Raw genomic sequence first — 18,302 nt, 5'->3', positions numbered from 1 at the left:
ACGATCGATGATGATTCTCCACCCTCTGTCTGGGAGAAGAAGGTGTGATGCAAGGTTAATCGGGATCGGAAAACGGCCTGAAAAACTCACTGGAACCACTTGATGTGTTCAGTTTGCGTAGTTCTCAAAGGATCAAGGATGTTATTTCTGATTAGAGGGAAGGTATTAGGGAGAGAGGGAGGGAAAGAAGGAGAGGGAGAGAGGAGAGTGTGTGTTTGTGTGTGTGTGTGTGTGTGTGCGTTTTCCAGGCACACACAGGGCTGCGGAGAGCTGGACGGCGTTGGAAGAATAGAGCAGGGGAGAAACTCTCTCGTACATATTAAATCCACCCAACAAGCCGTTATTGGTTGCTTAATGAAACCTGCCATCCCTGGTTTGAGTAACTTTAATGATATTAACCTGACACAGACTCGGATCTGAGGAAACACACAGGCAACCAGATAGGGGAACTTCCTCCAAAGTGATCCAACCACCGCAACTGAGAACCGACCCCGCCAAGGCGTTGGAAGAATAGAGCGGGGGAGAAACTCTCTCGTACATATTAAATCCCCCCAACAAGCCGTTATTGGTTGCTTAACGAAACCTGCCATCCCTGGTTTGAGAAACGGTAACGATATTAACCTGCCACAGACTCAGATCTGAGGAAACGCATAGGCAACCAGATAGGGGAACTTCCTCCAAAGTGATCCAACCACCGCGACTGAGAACCGACCCCGCCACGGCGTTGGAAGAATAGAGCGGGGGAGAAACTCTCTCGTACATATTAAATCCCCCCAACAAGCCGTTATTGGTTGCTTAATGAAACCTGCCATCCCTGGTTTGAGAAACGGTAACGATATTAACCTGCCACAGACTCAGATCTGAGGAAACGCATAGGCAACCAGATAGGGGAACTTCCTCCAAAGTCATCCAACCACCGCAACTGAGAACCGACCCCGCCAAGGCGTTGGAAGAATAGAGCGGGGGAGAAACTCTCTCGTACATATTAAATCCCGCCAAGAAGCCGTTATTGGTTGCTTAATGAAACCTGCCATCCCTGGTTTGAGTAAGTAATGATATTAACCTGACATAAACTCAGATCTGAGGAAACGCATAGGCAACCAGATAGGGGAACTTCCTCCAAAGTGATCCAACCACCGCAACTGAGAACCGACCCCGCCAAAAAAACCCACACCCGACAACGACCCTTCCGGAAGGCAGCACCACCCCGGACGCGTATCCCTATCCAAAGGGATGCCAATTTTCCAACCAGGCCGGCTACCATCGCCAAGCGAGCCAGAGAACCCGGTTCCCGGGCGGGAGGCCTGGCCTCGCCCGCCTCGTGGGCCGAGATCATTTGCTCTGAGCCAGCAGTCGCCCTCCTCTCACACACGCTCACGCAGACAAAACCCAACCACCGGATTAGACACGCGTGACATTTTATTCAAGAAAGAGCGGGGAAAAACCACAGAATGAATCCGAAGAAAGGATGTGGACTTACCGCCCCTCTGGTGGGACGGTTCTGAAAAGTAAAAATGTTTCTTCCGGGAAAAGCGAGGTCCCGTCAAGCCGCGGAGGCCAGACGGTATTTAGATTGACAGCGATCTACAGGCTTCTCAGCCTTCTTTCCTACATGGCTGAATTATTACGGCTTCCAGGTACTGCTCGGGGAAGAACTCCACCCGCCCTCCCGGGGCCGAGAACTAGGGAATGAGAAGCAGGGGTGAAATGGTGGTGGTTACTGTTTTTATGTACGTTTCAAAGTCACTTCCGAAAATGAGGATGAGGTAATAGTTGAGTATGCCAGCCAGAGACATGAGAAACAGGAACAGGATGATGCGCTTCCCAAATATGTACCCGGGAGTGCTGAAAAAAGAGAGAGAGAGGGAGAGATGGTTGTTCAGCACCAACGGGGCCCAAGGAGAACGCGCCCAAGACGTAAGGACCCCCCCGGGGGTTAAAGGACAGCCTCATCCTCCTTCAGAAAACTTGATGTGTAGCACAGAAACAGCACTTGTCCTTTGGCGAATATTTGTGACTGAATTCGCATTTGCAAGTCGCCCGTAGAGGGGCCTTTCTGTCCTGTGAAAACCACCCTGCTCAGTTGCCCCGACCGGATTCGGATTTCTTAATAATAATAACTGTGCTATCCGTTAAGTGTTGATTATGTGCCAGGCACTGTATTAATAGATATAGATTGGTCAGGTTGGACATAGCCCCTGTCCCCATTTTCCAGGCCCAAGGTCACACAGCAGACAAGTGACGGAGCCAGGATTAGAACCCACGTCCTTCTGACTCCTGGGCCCTTGTTCTGTCCGCTAGGTCAGGTTCTCCGAGCAGGGGTGGTCACCCAGCTTCCTTGCAGCTGCTTTGGCTCTGGTTTGGAGAAACCCAATCTCCTTGCCAAGTGTCTGGCTGCCTCGGTCGGAGAGGGCGGTTGGTCTCCGGTCTCCCTCTCCGGCCCTCTTGAGCTTGAAGGAGTTTAGAACAGTGCTTTGCACACAGTAAGCACTGGATAAATGCCATTATTATTATAAGGAGCGCTCCGATGAGCCCACACAAATGAGTTGCTGGGACCCAAGAGGGTGAATAAACCCACACGACCTGATCCACTCTGGCTCCATGGATGGCGCCGGCTCACGGGAATACTCACGAGAATCCCGGACCCATCCGTCAACGCCTACGCCCCGACCCAGGATGTGGGAAGCGGAGGCAGATATTTTCATTCCTTCCTACCCCTCTCGGAAAGGCTAGAACTCCTCGGACTAAGCGTACCGGCGGCTGGGCTCAGGAGGAAATGCCCCCCGTGATTCAGGATGGCACAATTGGGTTCTTCCCCACAGTGCTCCGAGCCCACCCTCCTCTCCAAACTCCCGCTCCCAGGCTCTCATTCGAGATCCTCCGCTGTCTTCCCCGATGCATCACCTCGCCTGCTTCCCCTCCCTTCCCTTCGCTCCGGTCACGGCAACATTCTCTCAGCCCCCGCTGCCATGGGTTCAAATCCCGGCTCCACCGATTGTCAGCTGTGGGATTTGGGGCAAGTCACTTCACTTCTCTGGGCCTCATCTGTAAAATGGGGATTAAGGCTGGGAGTGCCCCGTGGGACAACCTCGTAACCTCCCCAGCGCTTAGAGCAGCGCTTTGCACATAGTAAGCGCTTAACAAATGCCGTCATTATTATTATTATTATCGTTTCCTCCTCCCAGTCACTTAACAAATATGTTATTAAAATCACATACGCTCTAGGAGGCCCCACCCTTACTAATCTCTCATCTCCCCGCCCCATCTCTCCCCCGACCACCGACTGCGTCAACCTCGCCCTTGGGTCTTCGCTTCCTTCCCCTTCCCACCGCAGCTGTTAAGTATGTAGCTTTAAACTCTGTTGCTTCTCCTCCCTGTCATTTACTTGAAAGTCTGTCTCCCGCTCCAAACCGTAAGCTCCTCGAAGGCAGGGATTTTGCCTCTACGCCCCGTCGCGGGTTCCCAAGCGCTCAGTACGTGGGTCCGGCCAGATTAAGCGCTCAGTAGATACCGCTGCTTGATTGAGGGGCCTGAATGCGCTGAACGATCCATGCAGGCAGACAATTCCAGACAACTGGAGTGCCGGGAAGCCGGAAGCGGATAGATCGCCCAACCTCCACGGATCCTGCCAAATTCCTAACTTCCGCCTCCTCGCCTTCCACCACCCTGGCCAAAGCCACCCTCGATTTCCCCCTTTTTCTACCCCTCCACGTCTACCTCCCGACGAGGCAAGTAGGAGCCGTGTGGCCTAGACAGAAGACTTGGGTTCTAATCCAGGGTCCACCACCTGCCTGCTCTGTAACCTTGGGCAAGTCACTTCGCTTCCCTGTGCCTCAGTTCCGTCATCTGTAGCACGGGGGCCCATTGTTTTTCTCCCTCCTAAGACCGTGAGCCTCCGGTGGGACAGAGACTGCATCCGACCTGAAGCAGCGTGGCTCAGTGGAAAGAGCCCGGGCTTTGGAGTCACAGGTCACGGGTTCGAATCCCGGCTCTGCCAACTGGCAGCTGTGTGACTTTGGGCGGGTCACTTCACTTCTCTGGGCCTCGGTGACCTCGTCTGTAAAACGGGGATTAAGACTGTGAGCCCCACGGGGGACAACCTGATCACCTTGTAAACTCCCCAGCGCTTAGAACAGTGCTTGGCACATAGTAAGCGCTTACTAAATGCTATCATTATTATTATTAACTTGTACCAGTGCTTAGGACGGCGATTGACACAAAGTAAGCGCTTAAGAAATGCCATAATCATTCTAAGGTTTGGGGTGGTCAAATAATTGCTCCCCTGAATGATCGGGAAGTGGCCCGGCTATCATTCCTAGGGCCTGTGGTACAATTACTGGGGCTCTGCCCATTTTTCCGTGGGCAACGGTGGATAAATCCCCCCGCCGCCCCTCCGCCTACGGTCTCCCCCCGGGATCTTAGTGCCAAGGGGACTACCTCTGCGTCCTCTCTCCCAGGTAGCCAACGAAGTACTTTTGTCTCACAAACAAGTACATCAATCCAGCGAAGGCAGCGGGAACTGAAAGGAGAAGGAAAAACACACACGTTCACAGGCGCCAGGGGCTCGGATCTCCTGGAAAAAATACCGCGGAGGAAGTCCCAAGGATTGCTCCCCAAGTACCTACTGTCAACCAACAGGTAGTATTTATTGAGCACCTACTGTGGGCAGAGCACCGAATCGAGCGCTTGGGGGAATACAGCAGCGCTAGTAGACACGATCCCTGTCCTCCAGGAGCTTACAGTCTAGCCGGGGAGACGGGCGTTCGAGTAAATTACAGAGAGGAGGAAGTGACAGAGAATAAAGACTGGAACATAAATTCTACTGCAGTTGTTTAGGTGGTACTCTTAATACAGTGCCTTGACCCCAGTGGGTGCTCAATAAATACTCGTTACAACTACTAGTACTACTGGGTTCGAATCCCGGCTCCACCACTTGTCCGCTGTGTGACCTTGGGCAAGTCACTTAATAATAATAATAAAAATAATGACATTTATTAAGTGCTTCCTATGTGCAGAGCACTGTTCTAAGCGCTGGGGAGGTTACCAGGTGATCAGTTTGCCCCACGTGGGGCTCACAGTTTTAATCCCCGTTTTACAGATGAGTTAACTGAGGCACAGGGAAGTGAAGTGACTTGCCCCGAGTCACCCAGCTGACAGTCGGCGGAGCTGGGATTTGAGCTCATGACCTCTGACTCCAAAGCCCGGGCTTTTCCCACTGAGACACGCTTCTCTGTGCCTCCGTTACCTCATCTGTAAAATGGGGATTAAGACTGTGAGCCCCAAGTGGGACAACCTGATCACCTTGTAGCCCCCCCAATGCTTAAAACAGTGCTTTGCACATAGTAAGCGCTTAACAAATACCACTATTATTATTATTATTCTTATTATTATTGTTATTATTATTATTATTATTACTACCCAGTGCTGACAGGAAGCCAAACAGGCACCATGGTGGACTACAGTCTCCTCCCGGGATCTTAAACGGTGCCAAGGGGACTACCCCTGGGTCCTCTCTCCCAGGTAGCCGACGAAGTGTTCATCAGACCAGTAGCAAGTGAGGCAGTGTAGCCTAGTGCAAAGAGCGTGGAACTGGGAGTCCATTTTTGCCACCAGCCTGCTCTGTGACTGTTTCAGTTTCCTCATCTCCAATCAATCAATCATCAATCAATCAATCGTATTTATTCAGCGCTTAGAACAGTGCTTTGCACATAGTAAGCGCTTAACAAATGCCATTATTATTATTATTATTATTATTTATTGAGCGCTTAATGAGGATAAATTGTGCCTGAGGGGCGGAGACCGTGTCTTATCTCATCGGCTTGTATCTACTCCAGTGCCGAGCACACAGTAAGAGCTTAGAAACACCGTACTTATTATTGCTGTTATGCCTATTATAGAGAAGCAGTGTGGCTCAGTGGAAAGAGCCCGGGCTTTGGAGTCAGAGGTCACGGGTTCAAATCCCGGCTCCACCAATTGTCAGCTGTGTGACTCTGGGCAAGTCACTTCACTTCTCTGGGCCTCTCAGTTGCCTCATCTGTAAAACGGGGATAAAGACTGTGAGCCCCCCGTGGGACAACCTAATCACCTTGTCACCTCCCCAGCGCTTAGAACAGTGCTTTGCACATAGTAAGCACTTAATAAGAGCTATCATCATCATCTTTGCTGTTATCGGAAAGTCTGCTGAGAAACCCTGCAGTGGATCGCCGGGCGAGCCGTTCCCCGCGCGGGACCGAGTTCGAACCGGCTGCGATTTTGGTCTCGCCCTTTTGGAAAGGTGCCCCGGCCAGAAGGACCCACGACCTTTTAGACTGTGAGCCCACTGTTGGGTGGGGACTGTCTCTATAGGTTGCCAATTTGTACTTCCCAAGCGCTTAGTACAGTGCTCTGCACATAGTAAGCGCTCAATAAATACGATTGATGATGATGATGATGATGACCACCCTTTCCTGGAGTCTGGTGGTACTGGGGGCTGACAAATGGGCCGTCCAGAGAAAGCCCCTGGGGGGAGGATGCAGGGGAAGGCCCCCCAATTACCGCAGCCCCCGCTGTACCCCGCAACAGCGGCGCGAGTGGCAATTCCCTCTTCCGTGGTCTCGCACGGGGCCTTCTGCTGGGCGACTGCAGGCCCTCTCCTTTTTGCGGAGAAGCAGGGGGCCGGGAAAGATGGTAATGACGATGGTGGTATCTGTTAAGCTCTTCCTATGTGCCAAGCACTGTTCTAAGCGCCGAGGTAGATACAAGATCATCAGGTTGTCCCACATGGGGCTCACAGTCTTGATCCTCATTTTACAGACGAGGTAACTGAGGCATAGAGCAGGTAAGTGGCTTGCCCAAGGTCACACAGCAGCCAAGCGGCGGGGCTGGGATTAGAATAATAATAATAATAATAATGTTGGCATTTGTTAAGCGCTTACTATGTGCAAAGCACTGTTCTAAGCGCTTGGGGGGGATACAAAGTGATCAGGTTGTCCCACGTGGGGCTCACAGTCTTAATCCCCATTTTTCAGGTGAGGTAACTGAGGCTCAGAGAAGTTAAGTGACTTGCCCAAGGTCACACAGCAGACACGTGACGGAGCCGGGATTCGAACCCATGACCTCTGACTCCAAAGCCCGGGCTCTTTCCACTGAGCCGCACTGCTTCTCAGAACCCACGTCCTCTGACTCCCATCCTAATGATTAGTAACCGTGGAATTTGTTAAGTGCTTACTATGTGCCAGGCACTGTCCTAAGCCCTGGTGCAGGTATAAGAGAATCGGGTAGGACCCATTCCCAGACTGAGCCCCCTCCTTCCTCTCCCCCTCCTCCCCCTCTCCATCCCCCCTGCCTTACCTCCTTCCCTTCCCCACAGCACCTGTATATATGGATATATGTTTGTACGGATTTATTACTCTATTTATTTTACTTGTCCATATTTATTCTATTTATTTTATTCTGTTAATACGTTTGGTTTTTATCTCTGTCTCCCCCTCCTAGACTGTGAGCCCACTGTTGGGTAAGGACCGTCTCTAGATGTTGCCAACTTGTACTTCCCAAGCACTTAGTACAGTGCTCGGCACACAGTAAGCGCTCAATAACTACGATTGAATGGATGAATGAATTCCCTGAATTTACATCATCATCATCATCATCATCAAACGTATATATTGAGCGATTTACACGGGGCTCATAGTCTTATTCCCCATTTTACGGATGAGGAAACTGACGCGCAGAGAAGGGAGGTGACTTCCCCAAGGTCGCACAGCAGGAATGTGGCAGAGCCGGAATTAGAACTCGGATCCTTCTGATTCCCAGGCCCATGCTTTGTCCACTAGACCACGCTGCTTCTTCTCTTGGACTCCTGGGTTTATCCATCTGCGCTCGGCCGGATCCAGAGTGAGCCCTGCTGAGCGGCATCCTCGATTAGGGGAAGGGGGAAGGTAGGTGGACTCGGAGTATTGGATCCCAGAAACTCCAGAGAGTGCTCAGAACGAGTTCCATGAAAACAGCACTAAAAAAACCCCCACATTCAAGAAATAATCTAGGAAAACCAACATAGAGCTGGGAGTCATAGCCTTTCTCGTGGAAAGAGCATGGGCTTGGAGTCAGAGGACCCTGGCTCTGCCTCTTTTCTACTGTATGACCCTGAACAAGTCACTTCACTTCTCTGGGCCTCAGTTTCCTCATCTGGAAAACGGGGGTTAAGACTGTGAGCCCCATGTGGGACAGGGGCTGTGTCCAACCTGATTACCTTGGATCTACCCCAGAGCTTTAGAACAGTGCCTGGCACACAGTAAGCGCTTAAATACCACAGTTATTAAATAGCAAGGTAGGTAGGGGCCAATAACGAACTATTTGAATTCGTTTAACGGATACAGAGGTAAATACTTCATTTTCAAGGTGTTAGCCTTCACCTAGCGCTTAGTACAGTGCTCTGCACACAGTAAGCGCTCGATAAATATGATTGATTGATTGATTGATTCACCTGCTCAGCACAAAGGCAGCTAGGGCCAAGGAACTAGAGATTGGGTCTCTTTATGCTCAAATGCAAAGGAGTTAATGATCAAATGCAAAGGATTTAATGACTCCAACTCAGTTAAAATATTTCAGGTGTTGAGAGGTGTTTACTTGTACATATCTATTCTTACTTGTACATATCTATTCTATTTATTTTATTCTGTTAGTATGTTTGGTTTTGTTCTCTGTCTCCCCCTTTTAGACTGTGAGCCCACTGTTGGGTAGGGACTGTCTCTATATGTTGCCAACTTGGACTTCCCAAGCGCTTAGTACAGTGCTCCGCACACAGTAAGCGCTCAATAAATACGATTGATGATGATGATGATGAGAGGGGAAGGGAGGCACTTAAGCCAGGGTAAAATCAACGGCACTTCTGGCAGCACGAGAGCGCTTCATTGAAACCTTCCCTGCCCATCTCCTCCAAGAAGTCCTCCCTGGCTAAGCCCTCCTTTCCTCTTCTTCCACTCCCTTCTGCGTCGCCCGGACTTGCTCCCTTTATTCTCCCCGCCCCACAGCACTTCTACACATATCTGTCATTTATTTAGCATATTCGTATCAGCCTCCCCCTCTAGATTATAAACTCGTTGTGGGCAGGGAATGGGTCTGTTTATTGTTGTATTGTACTCTCCCAAGCGCTTAGTACAGTGCTGTGCACACTGTGAGTTCTCAAGAAATACAACCGAATGCCTGACTAAAGCCAGGCTGAGAGAGCATCGGCCTGAAAGCGTGTTGTATGAACAACTCTTCCTGCCTCTGTAAAATAATAATAATAATAATAATATTAATGTTGGTATTTGTTAAGTGCATTCTATGTGCCAAGCATTCATTCATTCATTCAATTGTATTTCTTGAGCGCTTACTGTGTGCAGGGCACTCTTCCTGCCTCTGTAAAATAATAATAATAATAATATTAATGTTGGTATTTGTTAAGTGCATTCTATGTGCCAAGCATTCATTCATTCATTCAATCGTATTTCTTGAGCGCTTACTGTGTGCAGAGCACTCTTCCTGCCTCTGTAAAATAATAATAATAATAATATTAATTGTTGGTATTTGTTAAGCGCATACTATGTGCCAAGCATTCATTCATTCATTCAATCGTATTTCTTGAGCACTTACTGTGTGCAGAGCACTGTACTAAGCACTTGGGAAGTACAAGTTGGCAACATATAGAGACGGTCCCTACCCAACAGTGGGCTCACAGTCTAGAAGGGGGAGACAGAGAACAAAACAAAACATATGGACAGGTGTCAAGTCACCAGAATAAATGGAAACAAAGCTAGATGCACATCATATCAATCAATCAATCGTATTTATTGCACGCTTACTGTGTGCAGAGCACTGTACCAAGCGCTTGGGAAGTACAAGTTGGCAACATATAGAGACGGCCCCTACCCAACAGTGGGCTCACAGTCTAGAAGGGGGAGACAGAGAACAAAACCAAACATACTAACAAAACAAAATAAATAGAATAGATATGTACAAGTAAAATAAATAAATAAATAAATAGAGTAATAAATATGTACAAACATATATACATATATACAGGTATATATATATTTTTATATATATAAAGCTTTTTAGACTGTGAGCCCACTGCTGGGTAGGGACTGTCTCTATATGTTGCCAACTTGTACTTCCCAAGCGCTTAGTACAGTGCTCTGCACACAGTAAGCGCTTAATAAATACGACTGATGATAAAGCTAGGTGCACATCAGCACATCAGCACTGTTCTAAGCGCCGGAACCAACACCAAAAAGCCCTCGCTGAGCAGGAAGCTTATTAAAACCAGCCACCGATAACCGACCGGCAGTTCTCTGAAGGCAGGGATCACGTCGACCAACTTCACTGTAGTCTCCGAGGCGTTTAGTACAGTGCTCCGCACACGGCAGGAGCTCAATCAATACTACCGGTTGATTGACGGAAGGTAGAGAATAGACCCCGGCGGCCCTTTGAGTGACTCTGCCTTGTCCGAGGCTCGCGTTAAACCTTCCGTGTACGGCCTCTTCCTCCCAGACACGGGTGGTCACCGTGCAATATCACAACCTCCTTATCTCTCTTCTCCTCCCTTCTCTTCCGCCCCCTCCCCTCTTCACCCTTCCTTTCCTTCTCTGTCCCTCCCATCTCCCCACCTCCTTCCCTCCTGGAAACGTGACCTCTTCAGTCACCCCCAGTCCCCCTCTCCCCACCTCCCGTCCCTCCCCGGGGCAACGAGAGGCCTCGGCCGCGCTCGCTGGGTACCTTGGCTGCACAGCAGGCCGGCGCTCCAGAGCATCACGAGGAAGGTGGGATAGGCGTCTATGCAGTTTTGGCTAGAACAGGAGAGGAGAACGGGATCGGTCGGAGCCGGGGAGAACTAACGAGCAAGGCCCCGAAAGAAGCCAGACGGGCAAATACACAAATCGGGCGGCGGGCAACCAAGAAATTCATAAAAAAAAGCCAAATCATGGCCCTCTCCACAACCCCCCACCCCCCAACTGGGATCCAGGCTGCCCTAAAGCTCCCTCCAATACTGCCCACTGGCACACTGCTCTGGTATACAGAGAGCAGGGGACTGGGAGGTGGGAGGTCTGGGTTCATTCATTCAATCGTATTTATTGTTTGCTGTGTGCAGAGCACTGTACTAAGTGCTTGGGAGAGTACAATACAACAATAGACAGCCACGTTCCCTGCCCGCAACGAGCTTACAGTCTAGAGATGAGATGCTACTGGCCTGCTGGGTGACCTTCGGCAAGTCACTTACCCTCTGTCTGGGCTTCCCTAAGCCCTCTTTTCCTTCTCTTCGACTCCCTTCTGCGTTGCCCTGACTTGCTCCCTTTATTCATTCCCCCCTCCCGGTCCCACAGAACTCGGGTACGTATCTGTCATTTATTTATTTATATTAACGTCCGTCTCTCCCTCTAAACTATGAGCTCGTTGTGGGCAGGGACTGCGTCTGTTTATCGTTGCGTTGTACTCTCCCAAGCAATCAGTACAGTATTCTGTATACAGTGAGTGCTCAATAAATACGATTGCTATTATTATTAGTCACAGATTTTCACCACCGACGGCCCAGTCCCATCAGTCCGATCCATTTCCAGATCTGGGGTCTGTTCGCTAGACCGACAGCGGGGCCAAAAAGTCAGGAGTCGGCGGGAGGAGAAAGAGGGAAATCCAAGGGCCCAGATTATGCACAAATGATCTAGTCGGTTACAATGGTGGGCTGGGAGGGCAGGGAGGGGAGGACAGGTGGAGAGGAGTGAGATGCCGGATGATGGAAAGAGAATCGAGAAGTAAGAGCGAAGGAGACTAAGGAAGCGAACATCTTCATTTGTTCCTCAATTACTCAGACACCTTGCATACACTGTGAGCCCACTGTTGGGTAGGGACTGTCTCTATATGTTGCCAATTTGTACTTCCCAAGCGCTTAGTACAGTGCTCTGCACATAGTAAGCGCTCAATAAATACGATTGATGATGATGATGATGATACACATTTTAGCTTTGAGAAGCCACTGTGTCCTGGGGGTCCTGGGTGGCCAGGTGGGTGGGAGGGTCTCAGTCCCGGAGGAAGGGAGGAGACAGAGGTGGGAAGCAGCTCAGGCCGGACAAGGGGAGGCTTTCTCCTGCTCCGGACACGGGTCAGCGCTGCCGCCGGGGAGGACTGGGGCGCATCCCCAGCCGAGGCCTTGTGGGAGCAGGAAAATCTGCCTTCACTAGGAAACCTTTATTGAAATCCTGTGGGGAAGGAGGGCTTGGTTTTTGAATAACGGCCATCTGTATTTACATCCCGAACAGTACCTTTCCACTCCTGATCGGGCGTTTTCAAATAGCCTTCCTGGAGGGGAGCGGTGGCTCGTGGGCAGAGGGGGAAGGAGGGAGGGAAAGAGGTGAGATGGGAGAGAGAGAAGTGAGAGACAGGGAAGGAAGAGACACAAAGACAGGCAGAGATAGAGCTAGAGAAAGAGAAAGAGAGACAAAGAAGGAGAAGAGAAAGACAACTTTCAGAATACTCCCATTGCCACTGGGTCTACCCTGCACAGTAAGAGGGCAGGAGGGACGTTGAACATCGGAGGGAACAATAGAGGCCAGTCTCTTAGGGGGTCCGGCACGGTCCCCCCAAGTAGACTTCGGAGACAGGAGGACCTGTATATATGTATATATGCTTGTACATATTTATTACTCTATTTATTTATTTTACTTATACATATCTATTCTATTTATTTTATTTTGTTAGTATGTTTGGTTTTGTTCTCTGTCTCCCCCTTCTAGACTGTGAGCCCACTGTTGGGTACGGACTGTCTCTATATGTTGCCAACTTGTACTTCCCAAGCACTTAGTACAGTGCTCTGCACACAGTAAGTGCTCAATATGACTGATTGATTGATTGATTGATTGATTACCCAGTCCTCAGTCCTCAAAAATCTCCAGTGGCTACCAATCAACCTGCGCACCAGGCAGAAACTCCTCACCCTGGGCTTCCAGGCTGTCCATCCCCTGGCCCCCTCCTACCTCACCTCCCTTCTGTCCTTCTCCAGCCCAGCCCGCACCCTCCGCTCCTCTGCCGCTAAACTCCTCACCGGGCCTCGTTCTCACCTGTCCCACCGTCGACCCCCGGCCCACGTCATCCCCCGGGCCTGGAATGCCCTCCCTCTGCCCATCCGCCAAGCTCGCTCTCTTCCTCCCTTCAAGGCCCTACTGAGAGCTCACCTCCTCCAGGAGGCCTTCCCAGACTGAGCCCCCTCCTTCCTCTCCCCCTCCTCTCCCTCTCCATCCCCCCCGCCTTACCTCCTTCCCTTCCCCACAGCACCTGTATATATGTATATATGTTTGTACGTATTTATTACTCTATTTATTGATTTATTTTACTTATACATATTCTATTTATTTTATTTTAATATGTTTTGTTTTGTTCTCTGTCTCCCCCTTGTAGACTGTGAGCCCACTGTTGGGTAGGGACCGTCTCTATATGTTGCCAACCTGTACTTCCCAAGCGCTTAGCCCAGTGCTCTGCACACAGTAAGCGCTCAATAAATACGATCGACTGACTGAATGAATGACTGAGGGAATGCCATCAGCCAAGCGGCTGGTAGGGCTCAACGCTGCCCACCCCCAGAAGATGACTCTTCTGTACATATTTACTCCTCTATTTATTTATTTATTTTACTTGTACATATCTGTTCTATTTATTTTATTTTGTTAATATGTTTTGGTTTTGTTCTCTGCCTCCCCCTTCTAGACTGCGAGCCCGCTGTTGGGTAGGGACCGTCTCTAGATGTTGCCAACTTGGACTTCCCAAGCGCTTAGTCCGGTGCTCTGCACACAGTAAGCGCTCAAGAAATACGATTGATTGATTGATTGATTGACTCTGCGAAGGGGGGACGGCCCAGGCTGCCGGGACTGCTGAACCCCTCCGGTCAACCGCTCCTCCCACGGGGCCCGGAGCTCATTCTGAGCACTCACTTGGCGGTGTAGACTCGCTCGAAGGCCAGCGTCCCGGTCCGCTGGAAGCTCCGGCAGTTCTGACTCTTACTTTCATGCTCCACCTTGTGTGCGAAGAACCCTGTCAGATGAAAGAGGGATTCAGGCTTGTTTTCTGGTCAGGGGCGAGGCGGGGAAAAGAGCCAAACCCTGGAAAAAGGCCACCGCACTGACCGGAAGACGTCTCCCCCGCTCTCGCCTCCCACACGGCCCTCAGCCCCGAACAGAAGGACAGGCTTTCCGTCCACGGAGTCCTGGGAAGTGGAACTTTCCCATCTTCTCATACGGAGACTCGATATCCTACAGAGAAGCAGCGTGGCTCAGTGGAAAGAGCCCGGGCTTGGGAGTCAGAGGTCGCGGGTTCTAATCCCGGCTCCCCCACGTGTCTGCTGTGTGGCCTTGGGCAAGTCACTCAACTTCTCCGAGCCTCGGTTCCCTCATCTGTAAAATGGGGATTAAGACTGTGAGCCCCACGTGGGACAACCTGATCACCTTGTATCCCCCCCCAGCGCTTAGAACAGTGCTTTGCACATAGTAAGTGCTTAACAAGTGCCATCATTATTATTATTATTTTCATCGGTGGCTAACGCCACGCAAATAACCTTATTCCACACCTACAGATGTTCTGTTCTATAGGTTCTGACCCGCTAGCCTGGGTGACCCTCTCAAAGGCCACTACCACTAGAGAAGCAGCGTGGCTCAGTGGAAAGAGCCCGGGCTTTGGAGTCAGAGATCATGGGTTTGAATCCCAGCTCCGCCACCTGTCTGCTGTGTGACCTTGGACAAGTCACTTCACTTCTCTGAGCCTCAGTTCCCTCATCTGTAAAATGGGGATTAAGACTGTGAGCCCTCCGTGGGACAACCTGATCACCTTGTATCCCCCCCAGCGCTTAGAACAGTGCTTTGCACATAGTAAGCGCTTAATAAATGCTATCATTATCATTATTATTTGGAGGCGGCACCGAACCAAACCCCCAGAAGTGGCCCGGCTGGGAAAAAAAATATATTACAAACACCCACCATCCTCCAGATGGAAAGGCTGCAAGAAAGAGGTCACCCGGCCCGGCCCCCTGCACCAAGGCCGGCGAAAGGCCTTGACCACGAGACCCTCCCAGTTCTTTGTCCTTTTTTAAAAAAGTTTTGGAGTTGGAAGCGCCACAACTTTCACGAATGGCCTATTCCCGAATTCGCCCGTACGGACAACAGCTTCCGAACGTTGGCACCAACTCCCTCGAGATGAGTCGGGGGTGTTAACAGGTGTACTTATTTTAACATCTGTCTCCCCCAGGAAACTGTAACCGTCTTGCGGGCCTAGATCCTATCTACCGACTCTGTCACATCACACTTTCCCATGAACTCGGTACAGGGCTCGGCGTATAGTAGGCGCTCAATAAATACCATTAATTGCTGGACTGATAGCGAGAACTCAATAAATACCAGTCAACCCTCCCTGAAAATGGGTCAGGGAGCTCCTCTAAAAAGGTTTTGAAGATCCCTTCCTCCTCCAGGGCAAACTGTATATGCATTTACTATTTATTTTGTTAATGATGTGCATATAGCTTTAATTCTATTTGTTCTGACGGTTTTGACACCTGTCTACATGTTTTGTTTTGTTGTCTGTCTCCCCCTTCTAGACCGGGAGCCCGTTGTTGGGTAGGGACCGTCTCTATATGTTGCCGACTTGTACTTCCCAAGCGCTTACTACAGTGCTCTGCACACAGTAAGCGCTCAATAAATACGACAATGAATGAATGAATTGATGAGAACGTGCTATTGGACATTTCTGAATCAGCGCTCGACTAACTCAGCGCTTACGTCGATCAATTGATCAAGAAACAGGTCGGACACCGGGGGACAGGAGAGTAGGTAGCTAATCCCCATTTTACAGACGAGCAAACTGAGGTTCAGAGAAGCCAAGTGACTTGCCCTTAACTCCACATTCGCTCTCTGATCATCTGGCCCCAACCCAGTTGGCTTGCAGTGTGGCTTAGTGGAAAAAGCCCAGGCTTCGGAGTCAGAGGATGTGGGTTCTAATCCCGGTTCCGTCACTTGCCTGCTGTGTGACCCTGGGCAAGTCACTTCACTTCTCCGTGCCTCAGTTCCCTCATCTGTAAAATGGGGATTAAGACTGTGAGCCCCGCATGGGACAACCTGATCACCTTGTAACCTCCCCAGCGCTTAGAACAGTGCTCTGCACATAGTAAGCGCTTAATAAATGCCATTATTATTATTATCTGTAAAATGGGGATTAAGACTGTGAGCCCCACGTGGGGCAACCTGATTACCTTGTATCTACCCCAGCGCTTGGAACAGTGCTCTGCACATAGTAAGCGCTTAATAAATGCCATTATTATTATTATTATTATTATCTGTAAAATGGAGATTAAGACTGTGAGCCCCACGTGGGGCAACCTGATTACCCTGTATCTACCCCAGCGCTTAGAACAGTGCTCTGCACACAGTAAGCGCTTAATAAATGCCATTATTATTATTATTATCTGTAAAATGGGGATTAAGACTGTGAGCCCCACGTGGGGCAACCTGATTACCTTGCATCTACCCCAGCGCTTAGAACAGTGCTCTGCACATAGTAAGCGCTTAATAAATGCCATTATTATTATTATTATTATTATCTGTAAAATGGGGATTAAGACTGTGAGCCCCACGTGGGGCAACCTGATTACCTTGTATCTACCCCAGCGCTTGGAACAGTGCTCTGCACATAGTAAGCGCTTAATAAATGCCATTATTATTATTATCTGTAAAATGGGGATTAAGACTGTGAGCCCCACGTGGGGCAACCTGATTACCTTGTATCTACCCCAGCGCTTGGAACAGTGCTCTGCACATAGTAAGCGCTTAATAAATGCTATTATTATTATTATTATTATTATCTGTAAAATGGGGATTAAGACTGTGAGCCCCACGTGGGGCAACCTGATTACCCTGTATCTACCCCAGCGCTTAGAACAGTGCTCTGCACATAGTAAGCGCTTAATAAATGCCATTATTATTATTATTATTATCTGTAAAATGGGGATTAAGACTGTGAGCCCCACGTGGGGCAACCTGATTACCTTGCATCTACCCCAGCGCTTAGAACAGTGCTCTGCACATAGTAAGCGCTTAATAAATGCCATTATTATTATTATTATTATTATTATTATCTGTAAAATGGGGATTAAGACTGTGAGCCCCACGTGGGGCAACCTGATTACCTTGCATCTACCCCAGCGCTTAGAACGGTGCTTGGCACACAGTGAGCGCTCAATGAATACCATTATTATCATTATTATTATTCTGATTTGGTGGAACTCTTGGTTTTGCGAAAGGGAACTGCTGGAAACTTGACTCACCCAGGGCGGAAGTGATTCTAGTTGGTGGAAGAAACTTCTGTTTTTAGGGGTTTTCGGAAGGAAGGGTTTCAAGTGCTCTCGACCAAAGGGGTGCCTGCTTCTCCCCAGAGGCCCTGGGACTCCAGGAAAAAGAGAGAGAGAGGCCAGCCTGCTTGGTTCCACTGAGCTGGGAGGTCACGATGACCCTGAACTCCCAGTCCGCACCACGGAGTCCCGGCACACGCTGAGGAACCCGAGTTTTCACGCCTTCCTCCCTGAATCCGCTCCCCCTTCGCCCCTGCCAGGTGGCAGTTCTCCCCAACTTCAAAGTCCTTCTGAGGTCGCGTAATTGAGACGGTGAGCCTCACGCGGGACTGCGTCTAGCCTGATTTGCTGGAATCCACCCCGGCGCTTAGTCCCTGCACATAATAAGCCTTTAACAAGCCTTTATGTTGCCAACTTGTACTTCCCAAGCGCTTAGTACAGTGCTCTGCACAAAGTAAGTGCTCAATAAATACGATTGATTAATTGATTAATAAATGCCACAATTTTTATTATTATTATTTCTATCTTCTCCGGGAGGCTTTCTCTGAGCAATCACTCAGCTCTCCACCGTGTACTGCACTACTTTTTTTTATAATGGCGTTTATTAAGCGCTTACAATGTGCAAAGCACCGTTCTAAGCGCCGGGGAGGTTACAAGGTGATCAGGTTGTCCCACAGAGGGCTCACAGTCTTCATCCCCATTTTACCGATGAGGGAACTGAGGCCCAGAGAAGTGAAGTGACTTGCCCAAAGTCACACAGCTGACGACTGGTGGAGTGAGGATTTGAACCCATGACCTCTGACTCCAAAGCCCGGGCTCTTTCCTACTGAGCCACTGCTGCTTCTCAACTTCTCAACTACTTCCACGCCAACACTCCTGTACCACCTAAGCACTTAAATCCTCATAAACCTGTAATATTTATGTCCCTACCCTAGATACCCCATTACATAAGCACTAACTCAGCTCTACA

General features: G+C 49.7%; 1 protein-coding gene across 1 annotated transcript in view; it reads right to left on the bottom strand.

The window, feature by feature from the left end:
- Positions 1 to 1,401: 1,401 nt before the first annotated feature.
- The window catches only part of LOC119941512 (arachidonate 5-lipoxygenase activating protein), a 22,829-nt gene continuing 5,928 nt past the window's right edge, over positions 1,402 to 18,302 (bottom strand). Inside the window, exons 2-5 of the mRNA XM_038761991.1 lie at positions 13,935 to 14,034; positions 10,735 to 10,805; positions 4,438 to 4,519; positions 1,402 to 1,845 (exon numbers count right to left, since the gene is read on the bottom strand). Of these exons, the coding sequence (XP_038617919.1) occupies positions 1,683 to 1,845; positions 4,438 to 4,519; positions 10,735 to 10,805; positions 13,935 to 14,034 (416 nt within the window). The 3' untranslated portion in view covers positions 1,402 to 1,682. The remainder of the gene's footprint in view (positions 1,846 to 4,437; positions 4,520 to 10,734; positions 10,806 to 13,934; positions 14,035 to 18,302) is intronic.

This window comes from Tachyglossus aculeatus, chromosome 20, assembly GCF_015852505.1.
Source record: "Tachyglossus aculeatus isolate mTacAcu1 chromosome 20, mTacAcu1.pri, whole genome shotgun sequence".
Classification (NCBI taxonomy): domain Eukaryota; kingdom Metazoa; phylum Chordata; class Mammalia; order Monotremata; family Tachyglossidae; genus Tachyglossus; species Tachyglossus aculeatus.
Note: the sequence above shows the minus strand (reverse complement) of the source record. Positions and strands in the feature narration are given on the sequence as shown.